General features: G+C 45.7%; 1 protein-coding gene across 5 annotated transcripts in view; it reads right to left on the reverse strand.

Annotated features, from left to right (window-relative positions):
• Positions 1-4,819: 4,819 nt before the first annotated feature.
• ATP2B4 (ATPase plasma membrane Ca2+ transporting 4) overlaps positions 4,820-21,650 on the reverse strand; it is a 103,838-nt gene continuing 87,007 nt past the window's right edge. For 3 of the 5 annotated variants that reach the window (XM_073320111.2, XM_073320112.2, XM_073320113.2), the window contains one exon: positions 4,820-13,607. In XM_073320111.2, the coding sequence (XP_073176212.1) occupies positions 13,302-13,607 (306 nt within the window). In that variant the 3' untranslated portion in view covers positions 4,820-13,301. Of the gene's footprint in view, positions 13,608-20,610; positions 20,801-21,650 lie in introns of all 5 variants that reach the window. The other 2 variants (XM_073320115.2, XM_073320114.2) reach the window with 2 other exon arrangements.

The raw sequence follows: 21,650 nt of genomic DNA on the forward strand, positions 1-21,650 counted from the left end.
GGGTTGGCAGTAATATTATTGTCTTGTGTCGTCTCTGGCATCCCACCAGAAGATCCCCCAAACAACAAAAACGTCATAGACCGACTTTCATGGGTGCTGAGCACTCGAAGTTCCTGCTGACTGCAAATGGGGTTGGGGATGTGGAGCATTCCTGAAAACCAGGGCCTTGTATAATGGTATGTGGAAAAAGAGTGATTTCCTAGCATATATTCGGGGCAGGGACCATCTTTATGTTCTGTGTTTGTACAGTGCCTAGCACAATGGAGTCTTGGGCCATCACTGGGGCTCCTAAGCACTGCCCAATATGTTAATAATTTAATTACAGTACCTGACTGGTATAGATTTATAAAGCCATAAAAGTACTCTTGCATGTCGCCACGTTGACTTCACTCGGCCCAGATTTCACCTGTAGAGCTTTGATGCAAAGGCACATCCAAATAGACATGGATGTTCTGATACTACTAGAACAGGATTTAAGCTGGAAAAATATTTTTGCTAATTCAAACTATCATTAGCCAAATTGCAAAAGAAGAAGGAAAGAGGGAATGGGAAGGAGAATGAAAGGGGGAAACGACAAAGGAGGAGGCTGAAAAGGCAACAAAGGATGAAGGAGGGAAAGGAAAAAGGGAGGTTGAAATGTAGGAAGGAGAAAGGGATCTGGGAGGAGAGGAGACAGGGGTGCTGGATAAAACAGCCACCCTCTCCCCTGGCTGAGACAGCATCCCCTCTCGTGGGGTCCATGCCTGTGCATCCCCTTGGTACTCCCACATCCCCCAGCCTTCAATCCATTTCTCCCTTGCTGGAAGAAATTGGTAAGCATTCACTCTGTGTGTGGAGAGGAGCGGGGGGAGAATGGGAGCAAATATGGTTATTCTAACGGTCAAATCCAAACTGTCAGACACCAATTCCAAACCCAAGCAAGCAGAGGGAATAGCCAGGAACTCCCTCCTCTCCTTGGCTGGCTTCCCCACTCTGTTTTTCTCTCCCCTCTCACTTGCTCCTGGTACCTGTTGGTTTATTTTGCTCCCTGTCTCTTTCTTTCCCTCATGTTCACAAGTGTGACTGTGCTCCCCCACCTCTACCTTACCTGACCCCCAGTTAACTCCTCACCCGCCCTCTCCCAATCTTGCTCAGACCTTGTTGGGTGTCCAGTTGCCATCACTGAACTTTGCCAAGAGATGTTGACTGTCCAGCTGCCTGCCTGCTGTTAGCCACCATCCCCAACTCCCTAAAGCCTCCCACTGTGGCAGGTAGTATGGTCTCATAGTGAAGGCACAGGCCTAGAAGCCCTCCCCACTGCCTTGCACCTTGTGTTGTCATTTACACTTGTGCAAAGTAAGAGGCGAGTGAACATGAGTGTGGACAATTCTGATGTGGCAGCATTGCACACTCACTTTGCGCAGGTGAAAAGGATCCCACAAGGTGCAAGGCAGTAGAGAATCAGGCCTTTGGATTCCGGACTCCTGGCTCTGTTCTCATGGGCTGGCGTGTCCTTAGATATCTCACGTCTCTCAGTTTCCCCATCTGTATAATGAGGGGTGATACTTGGCTATATTCATTACTGTTTGTTAAAGTGCTTTGTGATGCTCATAGCGAAGGTGCTTTCTTCCAAAGGACAGGAGCCCCAGGGCTTGGGACATTTAAATCTAGACTGGACAAAGCTTTAGAAAAATACTGTCCAGAGAACAATGCTGGAGTCAGCTACTATGCCATGGAGTTCTCAAACACTTGCGTAGCACAGACCATAGCTTAACAGAGGGTGGGTGTCCTGTGGACACATTCCCTCCCATTCACAATCACGCAGCCCACTTCCCATCCCACTGATGATCAAATAACATCAGTGACCAGAACAACTGCTTGTGTGGGAAAGTATCCTTGGGAAAGTTTAGGGTTTTTTTAGCTTCTTCTAAAGCATCGGAGCAGCAGGAAACGAGGAGCCGCCAGCACTACTGACCAGACAGATTTCCATGGACCATCAGTGAATGCTCTGCAAGCCAATGGTGGTCAACAGATCCTAGCTTGGGAGCCATTAGACTTGACACCCTGGTCGATGCTTTCCATCTGTGGTGACAGATGAGCAAAGTACTGGAATATTTCTGTAGCTGCCATAGTTTGGATTAGCGACAGGGGGCTTTTAAAGTGTGTGACAGAGATTCACAAGGCAGGGATGCCACCAAATAGAGCAGGAGCTTTCAATGAACTCCATGCCGTTGGAGAAAGCTGTTAGTTAACAACTGTATCCATGGCTTGGGACCTGCCTGCCTGCCTCCCTCTCTGTGTGAAACTGCTGTGACTGTGAGCAGTTGAGCTGGACCCACTTCACGTTAAACAGCGCTGGCAGGGCCTTCTCTGGGATGGACTTGGAACATAGAATCGGAGCACTGGAGGGAACTACGAGAGTCATCCAATCCCGTCCCCTGCACTCTTGGCAGGACTAAATATTATCTAGACCATCCTGACAGGTGTTTGTCTAGCGGACTCTTAAAAATCTCCGATGATGGAGATTCCACAACCTCCCTGTACGTTTGCCCCTGGCCTGTCAGAGCCTTTGTTAACTTCTTGGGCGCGCACACACTGCAACGGTGCAGGAAACTTTTCATGAGTGATTGGGGAGGAGATGGGCAGGAAATAGGAGCTGGATATTATGGCCATTATCTGGTGCTCTTGCATTAATGACTCATCAGTGTTGGAGTACTGGTGACTTGACACCGTTGTCAGTTTCCTTAATATTTTGATTTTTGTCCTTTCAGTGTCTTGAAAGCGGCTTACCTATGGGGATGGTGAGCTGCAATCTAAATACATGAATCTTAGGGCATCAATTCAAGGAGCTCACGGTAACACAGGACATTACTGTAGCACACGTACAGCACCTAATTGACAGCTTTGGCTCTTGGAACCTGCTTGGTAAGCAGAAACCTGAGCCACATGCTGAGGGTTATCTCCTCTTTTTCTTGGAGGGCTGTGGGATATTTCATTCACCCCAGGCAACCCAGCTGCTGCATCAGAACGGGACTGGCAGAGATCGGTACTATGCCTCAGGGCTGGCCTAGAGGGCCTCTCGAAGTCTTTTTCCGCCCTGCCTTCCAATGAGTCTCTGCACAAGCTCAGACTGGATGATCAGAATGACCCCTTCTAACCTTAAAACCCATCACGTTAGTTTCCTGTCTCCTCTGACAGACGAGGCAGCAAAGCGGCAGAGCATGGAGCCAGCCTTTCAACCTGCACAGGTGGGTGTAGCATCCCACCTGCTGTTGAACAGTTCTTGGCTATACCCCTACATAATGGGTCATTCACTCCTCCCATTGTGCTTCCTTTCTCCTACCCCACCACACATTTTCATTATGTGGAAAAAAAAAATCACCTTAGTTAGGGTGATGCTATAAGCCTTCTGCATGCCAACCGTGCCTGTATGTCTGCACGACCTCTAACTTGGCTTGCAAGCCTACCTGGCTCTGAGACCCAGCCCGGCTTATGCACACCCATGGCATGACAAAAATAGCAATGCATTTAAACTGGTTGCCTTGCACTAGAGGAGAAAGCCTTGGTCCTAACAAGAGCTTGTTTTCTGCGATACAAAAGGAAGCACTGGAACCGAGGGAAAGATTGTTTTATTCTCTACAGCGGATATATTGGAGGGGCTCCTCCATTTTAACATCCACTACTGAAGCCCTGTGAGTGCAAACAGATGAGCCATATGGGATAGGTTTCCCTTCCTTATACTCATCAGCCTTATTTTTTAAATGAGCTATCGAAGATTCTTCTTCCCTCAAACCAAAGTGTAGCCACGCTACAGCTACCAGCTGAGGTATCAAGCAGCTGTGTCAGAAAAACTAATGCTGGGCCTCCGCATGGCAACACAAAGCACCACCGGTTAGGCCCCCAGGTCAGCAGCAGGGAAAGGTGTGACTGAAAGATAAAGAAATGGAGAGAAACCAAATTTAGGTGTTCACAGCAGAAAAGAGGGAATTAAAAGGTTAGGAAATAAAACATAACCAGGAAGAGATGACAGAGATAAGAGACAGGAAAAGACAAACAATCACCGGGCAGAAAAAGCTTCCTAGATTTTGTGCACACTCAGGCTAAGCCTGATTGCTGGCCACTACTGCCTAACTCACCAGTACTGATCCCTCAGATTAGACAAGGGCAAGCTAAGCTAAACCCCATTAGGCTCAACTGATGCAAACTCCAACTTGCCAGTGTCTACACATGGAATTGACATGTTAGCTCATATAATGTGAAACTCAGCACAGAAAAGAATGAGCGGGTCTAGCATTGTTTCAGCTGGGTATGGTTAACCCTAGGGCCCATGTGAATGTTCAGCGTATTTTACGGTATGGTGACTGACATGTCAAACACAATGTTCTTTCCAAGCATCGGCAGGCCTTTAGAGGGAGCACTCCTAGAGCAATGGATGGCAGCCAGTGGCAGAGTTAGGGTAGCTGCGTACCGACAAGCTCTCAGCTAGATCGCTCAAGGTCCCATTGGCCTGACTGTAGCCCCGTGGAGCTAGCGATTTCAAGTACAGTGCTTCACCCTGGCCCAGCTCATTCCAAGAAATAACCCAATGGGGCAAGTTAGAGAGAGACCGAGCGTGGTGTTAATAAAAGGCCTGCAGGGGAGTAGGCAGAGATGTCTGTCCTGTGCATCTTAGACCCCAGCCCGCCTTGACGTAACATCCGCATCTCCCCATGCTTAGAGGACTATGAAATGAGAGCAAATACCAGCCACACACAAACAGCTACCCTACCCCCACACTTCCCTTTTTATTATTTTTGGTTTGACGCTGATGAAGCCCAAAACACACCAGGAAGGAAATAAATAGGTGACAATTTTGTTTCTTTTTATTTACAACGGGATTAAAAAATGCTTGCCCATGAATGACTGATGGCCTCCCCTATTCAGTCTGCATTTGTCAGAGACACACAGTGGAGGACCATAGACGCCGACAGACATGGAGGACAGAAGCAGTAAATATGTAGCACTGATATCTAATGAGGCTTTGCTTTTTTTTCTTATTAAACCACAGACTAAGGCAGTGAGTCGCTGGGTCCATTTTTTTTTTTTTTGTTTGGCTGTTTAAAGCAGCAAAAGTTCGTCACTTACATTAAATCGCGACCCCAGGCAGGCTGCAGGAGTTCTCAGTCAACCACCCCATTCAGTTAATGAAGAATGAGGTAGGAGGCTCTTGTGAAATGGAGTTGAGTCAAGACCCAAAAGCAGTTAGCAAACTAGCCAAGGTACCAAAAGTCTGGCTCAGGAGGAGGTAAAAGCTCAGGAAATACTTAGCCCTACACTGTAACATGCAGGGGGAAGTAAACACTTGTGCGCAGATGGGAGCCTTTTTAAATCAGTTGTATTCCTTTCTGAAAAAAGTAGTAATTTTTAATTCTGGCTTGACTTTTCAGAGGTGCTGAGCCCCTTCCAGCTCCCACTGACTTTGACTGGAAATGGAATCACAGGTGCTTTGCACTTCTGAAAAGCAGAACTTTTCTGCAGCGGTGAGTCTCCTGAATATTACAGGTGTCAGTCAACAGAGCACCATTGGCTTCAAGGATGCGACGCTGATTTATAGCGGCTGAGGATCTGACCCATGGGTTTAAGGATTTGTCCATACAGGAAAAACTGGCATAATTATACGGCTAGTTATACCGGTAAATTTCCCCACCTAGACACTCTTATGCTGGAATAACTGTGCCTTTTTTCTAATTTAATTTAAACCCTTCAAAAGCACTACAGGAAAAATCAGAAAGAAGGCACTTTTAATCTGGAGTAAGCGTTCATATAGAGACACTTCTCAATGTAACTAGAAATAATTAATTATGCTGGTAAATTTCCTCATGTAGACTAAACCTAAGGAATCTCACCTGAAATTTAACGCTAAGATTAGCTATGCCCACCCATGAAAGTGATCACCACCACGGGCTTGTCTGCTGCTGTAACTACATGGATACAGTTATACCAATATAAAGGTGCTTATACCAGGATAGTTTATTCCAATAAGTGAAGGCAGAATAAGTTATGCCAGTATAACTACATTTAGACTAGGGCTTGTACTGGTATAATTACAGTAGTAGGAAATCACCCCTCCCACTGAAAAAAAATTATATTTGTTCAAACTCTATGCAGGCCCAGCCTTAGGGAGCATGGCCTTTCCAGCAAAAGAAACTTGAGTAATGAGGGGCACGCTGGACTCCCCGACCTACCAATTTCAGCGACATGAAGTTGCTTGTTTCACACCAAATCCAGGTCATGCTACAGCTCTGTGCAAAGCCATTTATGTTAAACAGAACTTTTGCCCTATTTATCCACCCCAAGAGCCTAAGGGAGGAAGGCCCAGCTTGTCAAAAGGTGTAAGGAGTTAGGTGCCTAAATACCTTTGAGGATCTGGGCCCAATCTGCTGGGCTTGTATCCTGATCTCTCTTCTCCACTCAGTTTGGGCCCAACTTTGATGGAGACACATGGAGTCCAATATTTTAGTCTTTCCCAGTCACACACAAGTTTGGCTACTGTGGGACCTCAAAGTGGTTCACCAGTGACCCCATTCCAGTGCCTCTGCTGCTGGTAACCTGGCCCCATAACAACATATCTTGGTAGAATTAACGGCAGTTGAGTTCCCATCAAAGTGGCAGGATGGAAACAAAAGATGCAAGCTCAGTGGCCGTGGGAATAATGATCTTGCTCGTATCTGCCAATGCCCAACCAACCAAATTATCGCACAAAAGGAGCAACAGGCCAACACAATCACAAAGGAACATACAATTATGCACAAAAATGAGAGACTGACAGTGAGCCACAATTATTGGCATAACTGGGTATGGGAAAAAACAACACAACTCTGTAAATTAGCATCGCAGCTGCTGTTCAGAAAAAAGGACTAGGTCCGAAACCATTGGGAAAATTTGGAGCATTTCTGCTGAATAGCATCCAATCAGAACCAGCTTTTACTTTTAAGAATAAACTACATTTCTGACTGCATCTTTTAAAACCAAAGAGACAGGCCTTAGGGGTTAGCTAGTGTGTGATCCCAAAGAAGAGGTTCACTATTTGACAGCACTCCACTGGGAACAACGGTGACCCTGCCCGGCCCTTGTATTACAATTCCTGTAACCACTTCTCCCAGTCACGTAAGCTCTGATCTAAGCTTAATTCACATCAATTGATTTGCTGGTCTCTGGACAGCGGTCCTCAAACTATGGGGGCATACCACTGAAAGTGTGTGGAGGGGTGCGTGCGCGGGGCACCCAGGCCAGCCCCAACAGGAGGGAGCACCACCTATACCAACTTCACTGCCCAGCTCTGCCCTCATTCCCACAAGTCTCCATCTCTAGCCCCAGCTCTGCCTTCAGCCCAAGTTCCTCTCCTGAGCTGACTGTGCAGTAGTGACAGGTGGGATGTCCGCCCCCCCCACGTGGTCAAAATCTCCATTACGTCTTCAAAATTGCTCCTAAAAATGGTGAAAGCCCTGAATAGTTTTACTTGTGGGAACAGTCCCACTGATGCTGCTAAGACTACTCCGATTAGTAAAGCCCTTCCTGAGCATAAATGCCAAAGGATCAGGACTTGTTTCAGCTACATCTTTGGATGAATTTCAATAGCTAACTGCTTTTGAGACTCCAGCTCAACAAAACACTTAAGTATGTGACTAAAAGAGGGATGGACTTAGATATTTAAAGGGCTTTACTGAATTGAGGTCAACACTAGAAAGATGCAGTTCAACTCTATTGCCACATACTGCATTTGGAGAGTTTTTGGAGGGACACCGTCAGAGGAATGGGAAAATGTCCACATGGCCATATCTGTGAGAAGGCATTAGCTTTGGCTAGTATTTGACAGCTGCTTCTGGACCTTGCTCGCAGATGGTAGAAGTCAGAACGATGGGAACAAACAGTTCAGTACAGTCATCCATATCTGAAGAGGGAGGTTGGAAAACCTTTTTAAATAAATTTTTTTTCATGGTGCGAGATTGAAACAAAATCAGCCACCACCAGTTTCCACACTACAGCTTTGCTCTGAGGTGAGCCTTTAAGTGCAATCCTTCATCTCAGCTTCAGTAGATGATCAGTGACTTCACAAGCTAGTAGACATACACTAAGGACAGCACAATTACGTGTGGGCACATTTTATTCTCTTGATGCACTCGCACATTGTTTCTGCTCAACAGCAAAAGCTTTATTGATTCAAAACGTTACCCCTTTGTTTCCCCCGCTTTATCTTCCGTTACGTAGTTTCCCCCCGCCCCTTCCATTTCCAATCACAGCGTTCTCTGCTTTGAGTTCCAAATTTTCCCAGAAGCAGCTAGTTGACAATTCATTCAAAAAAGTATTTTTTTCCTCCCCAAGAACCATATAAATTACATGCAAAACATCATACAGAGAGATTAAATATCAAAATGCAAATACAGATCAGGTGCACTTTAAGCTGGATTCTAGGTTATGGCAAACACACCAGGGTACATATTGCTTTGAAACCACCATTTTTTTTAATGTCATGCATACCACATAATATTCAGTCTTTTATTGTGTCATTTTTTTCTTCTTTTTTTTTTAAATACAAAAATACCAGTGCTTATTATACTAGTTACTGAAAAAAACTCAAATTCAAACCTGCGTGCTCTTTTCAAAAGAAAGATTTTGGTTATTTTGTTGTTTTTTTTTTAAAAGAGAATCACATAAATATATACATACAAAGTATATTTTTGTATATATATTTATTGAGGGTTAGGAAATAAACTAAAGGCCATTTTAGCCATGGACTTTGCTGAAAGGCTAATTAACTTAACATCCCAACCACAGCCCCCTCTGTGGGGGGGGGGGTCAGCAGGGACATCAGAGGCATAAAGCACAAGAGGTCAGACAGCGAGGAGGAAGAGATGGGCAGAATTACTGACAAGGAAAGGGAAAAGACACCATCATGAATAGGACAGCACAAGCCACAAAGCAGCATTGTTTTTGACCCACAAATCCTAGGTAAGCCTGAAGGAGTTATGGTCAGTTCTATCAGGCCAAAGTTATATTCACCACAACTACACTTAACTTGTCCTTCTCTCAGCAAGATTTACGGCTGGGATATGTGTGTGGGGGAGTTGAGTTTTCAGAGCACATTTCAGGAGATCCTTATGGATAGCTCAGAAAATTGGTAAATTCACAAGGAGGTAGGGAAAGCAGAAGATGAAGTCATCTAAGACTTTCTCACGGCACAAACAGAACTACCATCACCCTTCCCCTCCTCTTGGGGCTGTAGCTCCCAGAGACAATAGTCAACAGCCATTTGCCCCAAAAACACATGTGAAGGCAGAAAACCTTGGGATACATGAAAATCAAAGGCCGTGACTGTTTTTGGCGGGGGGGGAGGGGAGAGGGTCCCTGCTTGGTGGAATGCTGGAAGAAGTCACTATAGCAACCGATCTTCTCGAAGATCCCTTCCTCAGAAGGCCTGATCCAGAACCCATTGAAGGCCGTGGGAGTCAGCCATGGGCTTTGAATTGCCTCTTCCCCAGCATGATCCAAAGTTAAACCCGCCACAAATCATCCATGCTCCCCGCAGAGAAAGCTTCTAGATGAGGGACAGACTGAACATGTTCCTCTGCCCCAGCTCATTTATTTTTTACAGCCTACCCATGGCTAAAATTCAGTTTAGTATTTTTCCTTCTGGAGATTTTTTTTTTCTTGTTTTGTTGTAAATGTTTTTCCTTAAAAACTTATTGCACAAAACCTTTGAAAATTAAAGTCAGATCCCTGTGCAAACAAACATCCCCCTTTCGAACCTAATCACATGATGAAAGCTCCTAGAAATGGATATTCACCATTGCACACAGGAAGTGATGTAATGTCTTTGGTACCAATCCGCCACTTGATTTAACAAAACAAAACAGACCCTACCCTTAAGAATTGGACGCAAAATAGTTTAAAGTGTTTTAACAACACAGCATTCCAAGGCAAGTTAACACGTATCACAGGAGATTACTTCATTTCCTGTCTGATATGGCACTACCTAATTCCCTCCCCCCGACTCGTTCTGTTGGCAGTAAAAAAAAAAAAAAACAAACCTCTCTCCATCTTTCAAGGCATGTTTCATGAAATTCGTTTAGGCTACCATGCCTTTTAAATTGAATGCACCATCTCTCTCTCTCCCCATTTTAAGTTTCCTCAATAACTTAAGCCATAGTTAGCTACTGCCAGTTTATCACTGAAACTAAATAGAAAAAAATATTACATAAAAAAGTATGCACAATAAATGCTTATACTTTAAGCAACCAGCCATACCAACATAATTTATATAAAAACGGTTCTGTGTAATCCAACTAACTTTTAGTACAAAGATGGCTGCTCAGAGAAAGGAAGTCGATTGGCGTCTGACCAATCCTTAAGTTACCTGTCACTTTAAACTGCCAGTCATGTGATCACATTCCATTGCAGACACATGATTTACAGCTTTGTTTTCCTTTAAACAAAATACATATGGCTGACTTAAAAATATCAGTTTCTGATCTAAAGAAAACTATATTTTTTGCATATTTATATATAATTTCCCTCCCCCCCCCCAACGATTGAAACTAGAACAAAAAATAAATTGACTAAAGGTAGACCAGACCCTCATGGTAACCTGCCAGTCAGAGACTTCTGGGAGTGACGTTTTAAGCGTTTACTCCAAAGTCCCCCCCCTTTTAAAAAAAAAAAAAACAGGTCTGAGGTAATAAAAAAAACAAACAAAATCCGTGTCCCCCAAAAGTATTTAATAAATATTTACGTAAGCGCCTAAGAACACCGTATTTTCATCAGTTGTATTTTTTTGCAAGTACTTAAAATAGAAAAATGATCTTTTAAGCAATGTAAGCTTGAGAACAGAAAAACGAAACTCCTTTTCTCTTTCCCATCAGATAGGTCATGTAAGAGACCAAGAAACAGCTAAACTTCCCCCTTAATCCCTCCCAATTATAGCTCACATGAAGAATGAAAGGAATGAAGGAAGCAGGTGGGTTTTTCTGGATGAAAGGGATGGGCTTTGATTTGCAATTAAGATGCACAGGTGGTTATTTCTTCTTGGTATTGGCAGTTTGTGGAGCCTAGCATCCCCTCCTCTTTACTAGCCTTGGAGCAGAAGACCCTGTGAGAAGGACCTTTCATTGGTCTACCCTGAACAGATGTGGAATGAAGCGTGACAGCGCCAGGGCATGAGTCCGTACTGGGTTGTTTAAGGAACACTTATTTCTTGGCAAAGTACCGGGCTCCCAAGTGGCAGACGGTGCTTTGGGCAGTGCTTGGAAAAGGCACGGGAGTTTTTGCTGTGCGTTCTTTTAAAAAAAAAAAGAAAGAAAAGAAAAAAAAGAAAAAGAACACGTCACTCAGTAAGATATATCTGCTTGTTGGGAAGGAGACTGGGCAAAGGCCCCTGTCCCTTTTTTGTCACAAACCCTTTAATACAGGCAGTTGCAAGTGGGTTCTCTTTTTCCTTCCAGGTACAGCTTTTAATTGAATAAGTGTTAGATAAGGGAGTAAAGTAGGTAATCTTCTACAGCATTTCTCAATGACACCAATCTAGGGCCAAACTCAGAGGTACAAAAGCACCCAGTGAAGTCAACAGGAGTTGTAGACATCTCCCATCACTCATGATTTAGCCCTTCCTTGTCTTCACAAGTGAGTTTGCTCAAAACTATTTCACTGAGTGGCTTCCCAGATGATCAAAAGCTCAAGTCCAGGCCTCTCACCCTGCCACAACCTAAATATCAGGGGACAAACCTAAAAAACCGATAGCCACATTAACAATTAGCACAAGACATCCTGGAATGGATTTGTCCAGAGTAAGTTACATTGGCTATGACCTTAGCTTCGCGGATCATCATTTCTTGCATCTGTCTGTAGTACTGAGATGCAACAAGATCCAGGCAACAGGAGAGGCAAATTTGGGTTTAAGGTGGAGAGGGGACCTTTGTGACAAGGGAGAGTGGGGCAAAGCCTAGCTATCAAGCCTCCTCTGAAGTTCTGATGAAGGAGGTGCCCTTCCCTTCCCAGGAGTAAGACAGCCATGTTACAGGACAATGCCCCCATTTGCATCCAACCCTAGAGACACAGACAGGACAATTCCATCATGAGGCGGGTATGTACACTGAATAGGATTATGCAGATATGGCCAATGCAAATATGGCCTTCCCTACTGCAGTCTCTCTTCTCTCTGTCCTAAGGGACCTGCAAAATCCAGCAGCAAAACCCAGCCTTAAGCTGCCCCAGCCTTCCATCAGCAGCTGGCACTCGATTCCCATCCAGACCCCACCACCGCTTTGAAAAGGATGTACAGCACATGGTATGTTCTTTGGGATGAACCTTAGCCGCAGCTAGCCTCACTCCAGGGCCAAAGGAATATTTAATCCGACAGTATAAAAAAAAACACGCAAAAACACCTCTGCTCCCCAAAGTGGTTCAGAAATGATTTGCTATTCAATTATGCACAACTCTTGCTGACCATCATCATACAGTTCAAGAGCAAAACGATGCATTTAAAAAGTTCCGCAGAAAGTAAGACTTCTTATTTCCAGTCATTGCAGTTCTTGGAGAACATTCCCAGCAATGGTGGCAGCATCTCCCATGGGACTTTGTAACAAAGCAGGGTCTTTTTCAAATCACATCTTAGCCAACATATTTAAGACTCTTAAATCACCCTCCTCCCTTGTTTTTAATCACAGTTAGCATGTTGGAAACAGAGAGAGAGAGAGATACAAAGAAAAGTAGTAAAGGTTAGGTACCATTTTTTCAAGGTGGAAGACTGGTTTACATGCTCTAACCATCAGAATCTCCCGCAGGGAATACCGGTTTGGTTTTTCCCTTTCCTACTCTTTAACACAATTCAAGATTTTCTTCCCCCTGTTCAATTTTTAAATCTGTACCTTCATGCTGCTGCTCCCCCACCCCCAAGTGTGATGTTACCAGGGGTCAAATCCCACAAGCTAAAAGACCCCCAAGTCACCCCACAAATGCACCCTCAGATGGCGAGCGTGCATGTAAGACTATTTAAGACAATCTGAACCTTTTCTTTTAACATGCATTTTTCAAAATGAAAAACCCCTACGGACACATGGAACCCGACTCAAGGAGAAGAAATATCAACTTGTTTCCCACCTGGGCGAGTACCCACTGCAAACAGCACCCTCCCAACTCCATGAGACTCTGGTTCCTGCCACTAAATCATAAAAGGAAAACAAAATTGTATACATATGAGCAGTTAACATGAAGTGACCGCTCTGCGATATCAGTTATCGGTGCTGATATCACACAGGACTCAGGGTGAAGGAAGTATCAAAGTTCAAAGGTCAAACCGATGATTCCAGGCCGTCTAAGGGGCTTTCAAACTCTGGGACGGTGTTCTCGGCTAGATCGCTGTCCACCGCATTGTTATTTTGGTTGAGGGAGAAGGATTCACCTGGGCTACTCCCACCTTTGTTTTCGAGTCCATCAGTCTTGGAGTCTTCTTCTGCGTCGTCGAGGAATGGGGTTCGAGGCTCGTCTTCCTCCAGGATGAACTCAGGGTGAGTTGAGAAGTTATGAATGGAGCTTCTGGATTCGGGTTTCTTGAGGCCATCGTATAAAGAGCTACGGAACGCATTCACCACTTTGATCTGTCAGAAGGTTGGGGGATAAACAGAGAAGAGGTGAGAGGCAGCCGTAGGGAGATCTCAGGGACTTTAGGTGAAAAATTAAAAAAAAAAAAAAAAAAAAAAAAACAAAGACCACCACCACCACCACAATATGCAACAAAACTAAATAAAAATAAGAGAAATTATGGGAAACTAGGATGGCCACATGGATCAAATTCAGGAGTAGGTGTGTGATGGGGCAACCGACTATGGGGCGACTTCAGAAGCTGTAAGAAAAGACAAACATTTCCAAACAGATCACTTTGAAATGAATGGAAATCAAAATGCATTAGTTCTGGTGTGTGCACGCACACGCTTCCGTGTGTTTAACAAAAAAGACAAAATAAAAGTGAAAATACAACTCAAAAGAGAGGTGGGTTAGACACACAGTGATTTGGCTTCTAGGCAAGTGGGAAGTGATGCATTTTTAGTTATTTATTTTTTTAAACCTATAAAAAGGAATCAGTTTAAAGGTGTCATGGCTTCATCAACTCCGCGTGGAGCGGCAGATCCAAGCAGATGGCACTAACAACAAACGTACCCAGCCGAGCATGCAAGGAGGAAACCAAAGCGGTGCGAGTTTCCACGTTGTAGTCTAGATTCTGGTCACGAGCTTCTGATCCTTGCCTGTGCCAACACGTTTAAGGCCAGCGTTTCCAAAAGCAGCCGCTGCTTTCAGGTGCCCAGCTTGACATATGTCGGACCTGGCTTTCCAGAGACGTGAGGTGCCCACAGCTCCCATTCGCTCCGACAACAGTCATGGGGGCTGAGTGCTTCTGCAAATCAGGCCCTCTGCATCTCAAGTTGGGCAGAATTTATAAAGGAGCCTAAGGCATCCCATTCACAAGTTCCTCAGGTTCCTTTGAAAATCCAAGCCTGAAAGCCTAACGCTCTCTTGCCCCACCGTGCAGTCAAGTCAGTTTATTCGGTCACAGGTTTAAGGTGCAATTCACATTTTCAATACACTAAGGTGAAGTAGGCAATGACCTGGTTAACGCTGCATTTTTGGTGACGGTGACTTCTCTGCCTTGCGGGATGTGGCAGGTTTCCATGGTCACACTCACCCCAAACCTGCAAAACCGCACGTGTGCGTGCGATGTAGGTCATTCCATTGCAGCCAATGCACATACATGGAGCGCGGAAGATTGCATCCGTTCCCTTGAATGACTTGTACGCAAGGAACACTCAGGGTGTATGCATTCTAAAGGTCAGTTCAATGAATGCATCCTCGTACATTTAAATGGCTTCTATAGAGAGCTGACAAACCAGAATCACTACTCCAAACCCTCTCAACCTTGAGAGGGCAGAGAAAAGTGCTATCCAGATCCAAATTGCACCCTGGTTTTGCAAAATAAAATGCTACTTACTTGTTTCCCCCTCACCCCCAAGTATTTCTAATTAACCTCTGGCCACATTCCTGAGTTCCCATGCTGTCAGAGTGCTATGCCTCACATTGCATGAATTACTCCTGTCCACAGCTCCCAACCTTAGCCCGCCAACGGGCTCTGGAGAGTGCTGGGGGTCATGGAATTGCAGACACTGGTTTAGCCTAGACATCAGCCCTCATTGAAAGTTACATTCCAAAGATGTTCATCATCATCCCATTACAGTCATGACCTGCTGCAACCCACTGGGTTCACTCCTTCCCCCAGTGAGTGGAGGGGGAGTTCCAATCAACCATTTGCGTTGGACGGAAATGGAGCAGATTCTGTTTTTTGAGGGCAAAAAGGATCATCCTCTAATTTCACCTCCTGCATAAATTCCTCAATGAAAAGGTCACTCAGGGATTCCTGAAGTGGAGGGAGTTGTTAGCACTCCAGTGTACTCTCAAGTCACTGCTTTAGATCGCTTTGAGCATCCCCCACCAGCAGCAGAGATCTGTGCCTTCACCCAGCCCTGAGTCACCTTCGCCCACTGCTCTGAACTCACCATCTAGTCAGTTTCGCCTACCCGCTTTCAGATGCTGCCTGTGGAGTTAAGTTATCAGCACAGTGCTCTTAGTCCTCTGGTACCTAGACTGGCCCAGAAGGGGTAGCGTGGAGCACTTCATTAAAGCATCAACACCTGTGAAGATGCACATGCCTGCAAGAGCTCCTTGCTTCTGCCTGCACCACTCCACTACAGCAGCCTCCAGCGTGTCTCAACACCCGCCCTACGTCCCAGCTAAATGGACAGAAAGCAAAGGAGGAAGGAGAAACTCAATTCCTCCATTCGCAAGTGTGCAAACTTTCTCCACTGTACCTTGGAGAAAAGGCCATCGATCCTGGTAAGTCAGGAGGGGACACCACCACCCACCCCTCATGAAATTCACTGGGTTAAATATTGGTTACTATTTCACCAGCAGACTCAACTGGAGACACCAGCCAGAATCCCTCCCATCACCACCTCCCAGACACCCAAGATAAAAACTCCCCAAAGATCTTTGGTGTCAGCACAATGACAGCATGCCAACATTCACAAAGCATAAAAAACAAGGCATTACACAAAGGGAAGCGTGAGATGAGACCCCCTTTCTCCCCCCAACTTTACAGGTTCACAAGTCAGCCTATAGGATGCCCGTGTCCCCCACTTTAACAGAGACATGCTTTTGGGCTGGCATCTCCACTCGAACAGATGATGGTGCTCCCAAGCCTCAGGATAATGACCCATGAACATTTTGATGGAACATCCTCATTGACACCAGCATGAGGAGGGCTTTGAAAGCCAAAAGCTTTTAATCTATAAAAGTAAAACAAGCCCATTCTCATGTCACACATGGACAGATAAGAACACAAACACACAGGCTTGCAGTGGCCGGAAGACAGGCAAAAACACACAGATCTGGGGGAAGACTTGAGCGTCCACCTTCACAGTGGGGAGCCATACAGCCTAACCTGTGAAAAGGGAAGGTTATATCCAGGTGGACAACATTGGAGCAGCTGGAATTCAAAGCCTTCTCTCACCGGAGCACGTCTATGATCGATGGATTGGGTGAAGTAGCTAGAGAAACCCAGATGCTTTGGGTTCCTTCCAAGCTGAGCAACCTGGTACTCCCATTTCCTTTTCTTAACCCCAATCGTACCACAAAGCTACCGAGGAAGAGTAATGTAGAGCTGGAAAAGACCTAGGCCAAAAGGCAATGGAGGCCAGTTTATTTATATACAAGGGGGCAGAATATTCGTGGATTCTACTGGAAAAGTTTTTGGCCTTATTGCATACCAGGACATTAGTCCATCTCCCAACCATTACAGGATTATGCCTGTATATTACCCCTTCATCAGCCATGGCATGAAGCCATCAGAATATTTAACATTACTCCTCCTCCTAACTTTTAGGTACCCTTGCTTGAGGGAGTTAGCTGTGCTGGCATTAGTGCCAGAAAAACCCACTTCTCTGAAGCCTGAAGTCCCCCCCCCCGTCCCCCCCCCGCAAAAGTGAAAACAAAACCCCAACCCTGTTCGGTGCACACTTGGATAACCCCAGAAACCAACGATCGACACACAGACCTCTGAGAAATAGGCACTGCACTGCTACAAAGCGCAAGAAACAAAAAACAAGCAAGCCAACCAAGAATGATAGGTCTGCATAAAACAATGAACGCTTAGAGATTTTCCAAGCAGCCCAAGGGATTTAGACACATTCCAAACGTGTGGCTAAACTCCCTAGACTGCTCTGAAAAATCCACGTGCAGCAATAAAACTAGTGCCATCACTTGCTTTTCAGCTTTTAACACAAGTGGGTAACCTCCCCTAACAGCATGGCACTTTGTCTCCGGCCTCTGGCTAGATCACATGCAGAGGTTTATCAGTCCACTTCTTCCGCAGAGCGAGCACAGCTGCTCCTTTAGCTCAGACAGAAGAGGCTCGTGCTCTTAGATCCAAAGTTTCTGGGCTTTAACTGTGCAGACAGCGACCTATCCAGGAGGATAATTACAACTGGTTGGTCCAGATGTCCATGTATGGTTTTGGCTCCTCTAACATGTTAATTCCCCACTCAGCTCATCAAGGAAATATTTTGTTGCCTTCCCCCATGCAGGCCCCATTATTTCTGCGGTTGATCATCGTAAGAAGCTGTCAGCAGAACTAACATAAAACCAATGCAAATTCCACTTTGTTGTTAACGGATCTCTGAGTAGGAAGACAAGCAAAGGAGGAACAGTTTAGGGATGGGTTCACCAGTCTGGAGAAAATAAAAGTCCATCCAAACCCTTGCTCCAAACTGGAACCACATCACTGAGGGGTGAAACATTTCACTGGCTTTTTCTCATTGTGTTTGGTTTTCAAGCATCTACTCAGCACTTCTGGGTTCAGGTGCAAGTTCAGAAAAAACTGCAAGAAATGTTGTTCTTGTTATTTGCAGCCTAGCTAGAAGCAGGATTTCTGATGCTCCTTGCAAGAAAGCCTTTCGGTGCAAGACTACCCAGCCCACCTTTGCCTCAGGTTCGGATCAAGCATCTGAACTTATCCAGATGATCCCCCCACCCCCCAATTCCAAGCCGTAGGACGTTTGTCCATGACTAGCGAGTTTTCAGAGCACTGCATTAATTATGGCCACTTCATGGGGAGCGGAACAGTTTAAGAACTTCCCATGCAGAAATGTCAGCAATCCACAGGAGTGGCTAGAGTCTATGCAGACACACAAAGGGTGATGTCAATGACATGTTTCAATTTCTCTGAAAATGAACACCCCCTATCTTCCATGCCCAGAACAAGGACCTGCTTTTCCTCTTGATTCCAACTTTTCCACAGCATTTCAAGCATCAGCTACATTGGGAGTTTGCCCCAATTCCAGCCCCTGGACTAGGTGAACCCAGGCAAACCCCTAGGTCAAGCTACCACTTGTACTGGCCAAGCTCACCGCTCTTTGAAACAGAGATCAACAATGCAAAGGTGTGGCTTGCCCTTTACCCTAGTGCTTTACCCTATTCAGCCTTGGTGGAGCTGGGACACCGATAGCTACAATTAGGGCAAAAATTCCCAATGGAGAGACAGCCTAAATCTACAAGCCACCAGCTTTGGTTCACTCATGAGGTCTCCCCTTTGTTACATCACCACCCAATTCAGGACTGCTGAGATCTGGCACTGTAGGACTTTCCACCAGGAAGTAATAAGGGGAAAGACAGAGCGGCTCAGTTAATCTGTATTCAGGGATACACAGTTTTTAGAAGAAGAGAGAACAGCAGAAAGGAAGTAGAGCCAAGTCTAGATAAAATGGAGGGAACCCTTAGCAACCTGGTTTAGCTTTTGGGAAAGTTATCTGGTAGGGCTCATCAATTCCCTCCCGCAATCAAGTAGAACATTAATCAATGAGCAAAAATGGTGTTTTGGTGGAACACATTGGCATCCACTATGTTTCCCTCCCTTTGCTGGAGCTCTATTGTGTGGTTAAATATATTGATCATCCTCCCCCAAACTGAGCAGATTCCCTTCTGAGAAGCCCATTCGCTGGTGCATAGAGGCTCAAGTAAACAAAAAGGCAAACCCCTATAAATTCACTAGGTGAATTAAGCAGTAGTCCTCTGCACAGGGCTCTGTCAATTCCAGTGACTTGTGGCTCACGCAACATGCAAGTCTGACCCCACTGAATGACAAAACTCCCACTGACTTCAACAGGGCCAGGATTCCCCCCCCACAAACTTGGCATCTAAATTTGCAAAGCGCTTGAAGATCTATGGATGGAAAGTACCATAGAAGAGCTAGGCATGATTAACTGTGCACTCGCAACCTTGGCACGTTCAGTGCCAGGTGTTTCCACATGTAAGTGGACAGTGAGATTCTATAAACATTTTTAAAATCAGCTGTCTAGGTGATCTACCTAATTTGCACATACAGGGTGAAATTCAAAGGCCCAGAAACAGGCCTACATGCCAGTAGCATCCCATGTAACCCCCAATTCAGGAAAGCACTTACACATGTGCTTCCTACTTAGGACAGCATTAAATAGGGAGGTCATTTGTCTGCTTATAAACCAGGCAGTCCTTTTTTGAGGTGGTTTGTCCCCGTCTGAGACAAAACTGGATGTGGTTTTGTCTTGTATCGGACCAGGGATGCCATAATTAAGTGCATGCTGTCCCCCCACCCCCAGCATGTCCTCGTACGGACTGTGCGTGCAAGGTCACATTGGTGGGGGTGGGGCGGCACGCTCTTCAAAATGGCAGCCTCCCGTGTGGCATGACCTCACATGCAAAGTCATGTGGAGGGGGTTGGTGCCATGCAGGTGGTGGTAGGCCCACACTGTGCCCAGAATTACTGGACCGTTCAATATTCTGGACACGTGCGATTGGCCCTATAGCATTAAATGATGCTTCACTCTCAAAACGTCCTCAAGGCCCACTGACTGTGATTTAAGCACGTGCTTAAGAGCGGACCTGATTATGGCCCTAAGACCTCGCAACATTGCTTTGTGGGGGGAACTTAAGCAGTAGTCCTCTGCACAGGGCTCTGTCAATTCCAGTGACTTGTGGCTCACGCAACATGCAAGTTCTTGTGAAGGCCAGTCTGGGGGCTGTTCAACTACAAGTTAGCGCTAAAGCTAAGTGGTCCTGCTGACCTCCAACAAGCTAAGACTCAAGGGAAAACACCAGCTCAGAGGATTTGAGGAGAGCCATGTCAGAAATCCTGACTTGTGGAAAGAATGGCTTCCCCCATTTTATTGGGGGGGGTCCTTCGTCCCACATGGTTCTTTTAAAGAACCTCAAATTTTGCACCCATGAGAAGGAAAAAAAAAAACATCCATCAAAATCCTGCAAGGAGGAGAAAAGATAAAAGCAGCAACAAGGAGGAGAGAAGGAAACAAACCGGAAAGGGTTTTAAAACATGGTTAAAGATGCAACAGCTTTAAAAGAAACAAATGGCCTCTCCACCCTGCCCCTGCATCGAGACAAGGAATCATTGGGCCAAGTCAAGGATAAAAGAGGAGGAAGAGAGAACAGGTTTGGTTAGGTCGATGCAAGTGCTTTCTCGTGGTTATTAGGAAGTCATGCATTGTAATAGAGACTATCACTCACTGCCCGCAGTAGGAGATGCAGCAGCAGCAGCAGCAGAGGTGGTGGGAGTGGAATTGACGGAGGAAAGAGCTACATGGGTTGGGCTAGAAACATGTTTTACATCGTGGTGCTGGCTCACGATGGAAGGCTGTCTCCTGAGGGCTCCCTGTAAAGAGGAGGCGCCGGTCTGGAATGTGTAAACTACGTCCATCTGTAAAGAATCAGAGAGTGAGATAGCTTCGCCCCACAGTCAGAGACCAAGAGGAAGGGGGGAGGGAGGAGGGGAGGCTGGGCAGACAGGGACAGACACAAACAAGACAAGACAATAAGGAAGAGAGGATGGAGGTGGGTAGGGAGAAGAGCGGAAAAACCCATTTCAGATTACATTCCCATAAATACAGTTTTGGCAGGTGATCCAAAAGCAGAGACATGGAGCAAAGATTAGACGTTAGCTTTCAGCCTTTCCCTCCCTCTCTCTGTAGTTTGCATCAGGTGCAATCTTTACAGGCCCAAAGGAGTCGGGGCAGTGAGGGGAAAGGATCTAGTATATAAAGGCAACCTGCAGGAGGTGCAGAAAGAGAGACAGAGAGCGGGAGGGGATGGGTGCAGGTGTGAGCTGGCAACTGATACAGTGTGCAGCCTGTATTCTAGAAAACGGCAATGGGATAGAAAAGCATTTCCAATCAGTCAGGTCTTTCATTGGACTGAGTAAGAGGCTGACTCCGGAAACACGCCGAGTGTCCACAACTCCCACTAAAGCTGAAAGGGCTCACAGATGCTCAGCCCCTCTCAGGATCAGGCCCTGAACCACCCAGTGATTTATGCAAATGCCCTAAATATAAAGGAAAAACAAAACCAAACCACAACAGCTATGAAATAAGGAAGCAGCCGCAGCATCAGCCTGCGGACACATTCCAAGGAAGGAAGCTCAGAGCAGTAGCCAGTTACACCTGGGGATTTACATGGCGCTGAATTTTGACTCTCCTAGCTCTCTCTTGGTCCATACAGGTAGAACCAGGCGGCTACGTGTCCCTGCAGCTTCCTTGTGTTTCTGGCCACTG

This window comes from Lepidochelys kempii, chromosome 21 (assembly GCF_965140285.1).
Source record: "Lepidochelys kempii isolate rLepKem1 chromosome 21, rLepKem1.hap1, whole genome shotgun sequence".
In the NCBI taxonomy this organism is placed as follows: Eukaryota; Metazoa; Chordata; order Testudines; family Cheloniidae; genus Lepidochelys; species Lepidochelys kempii.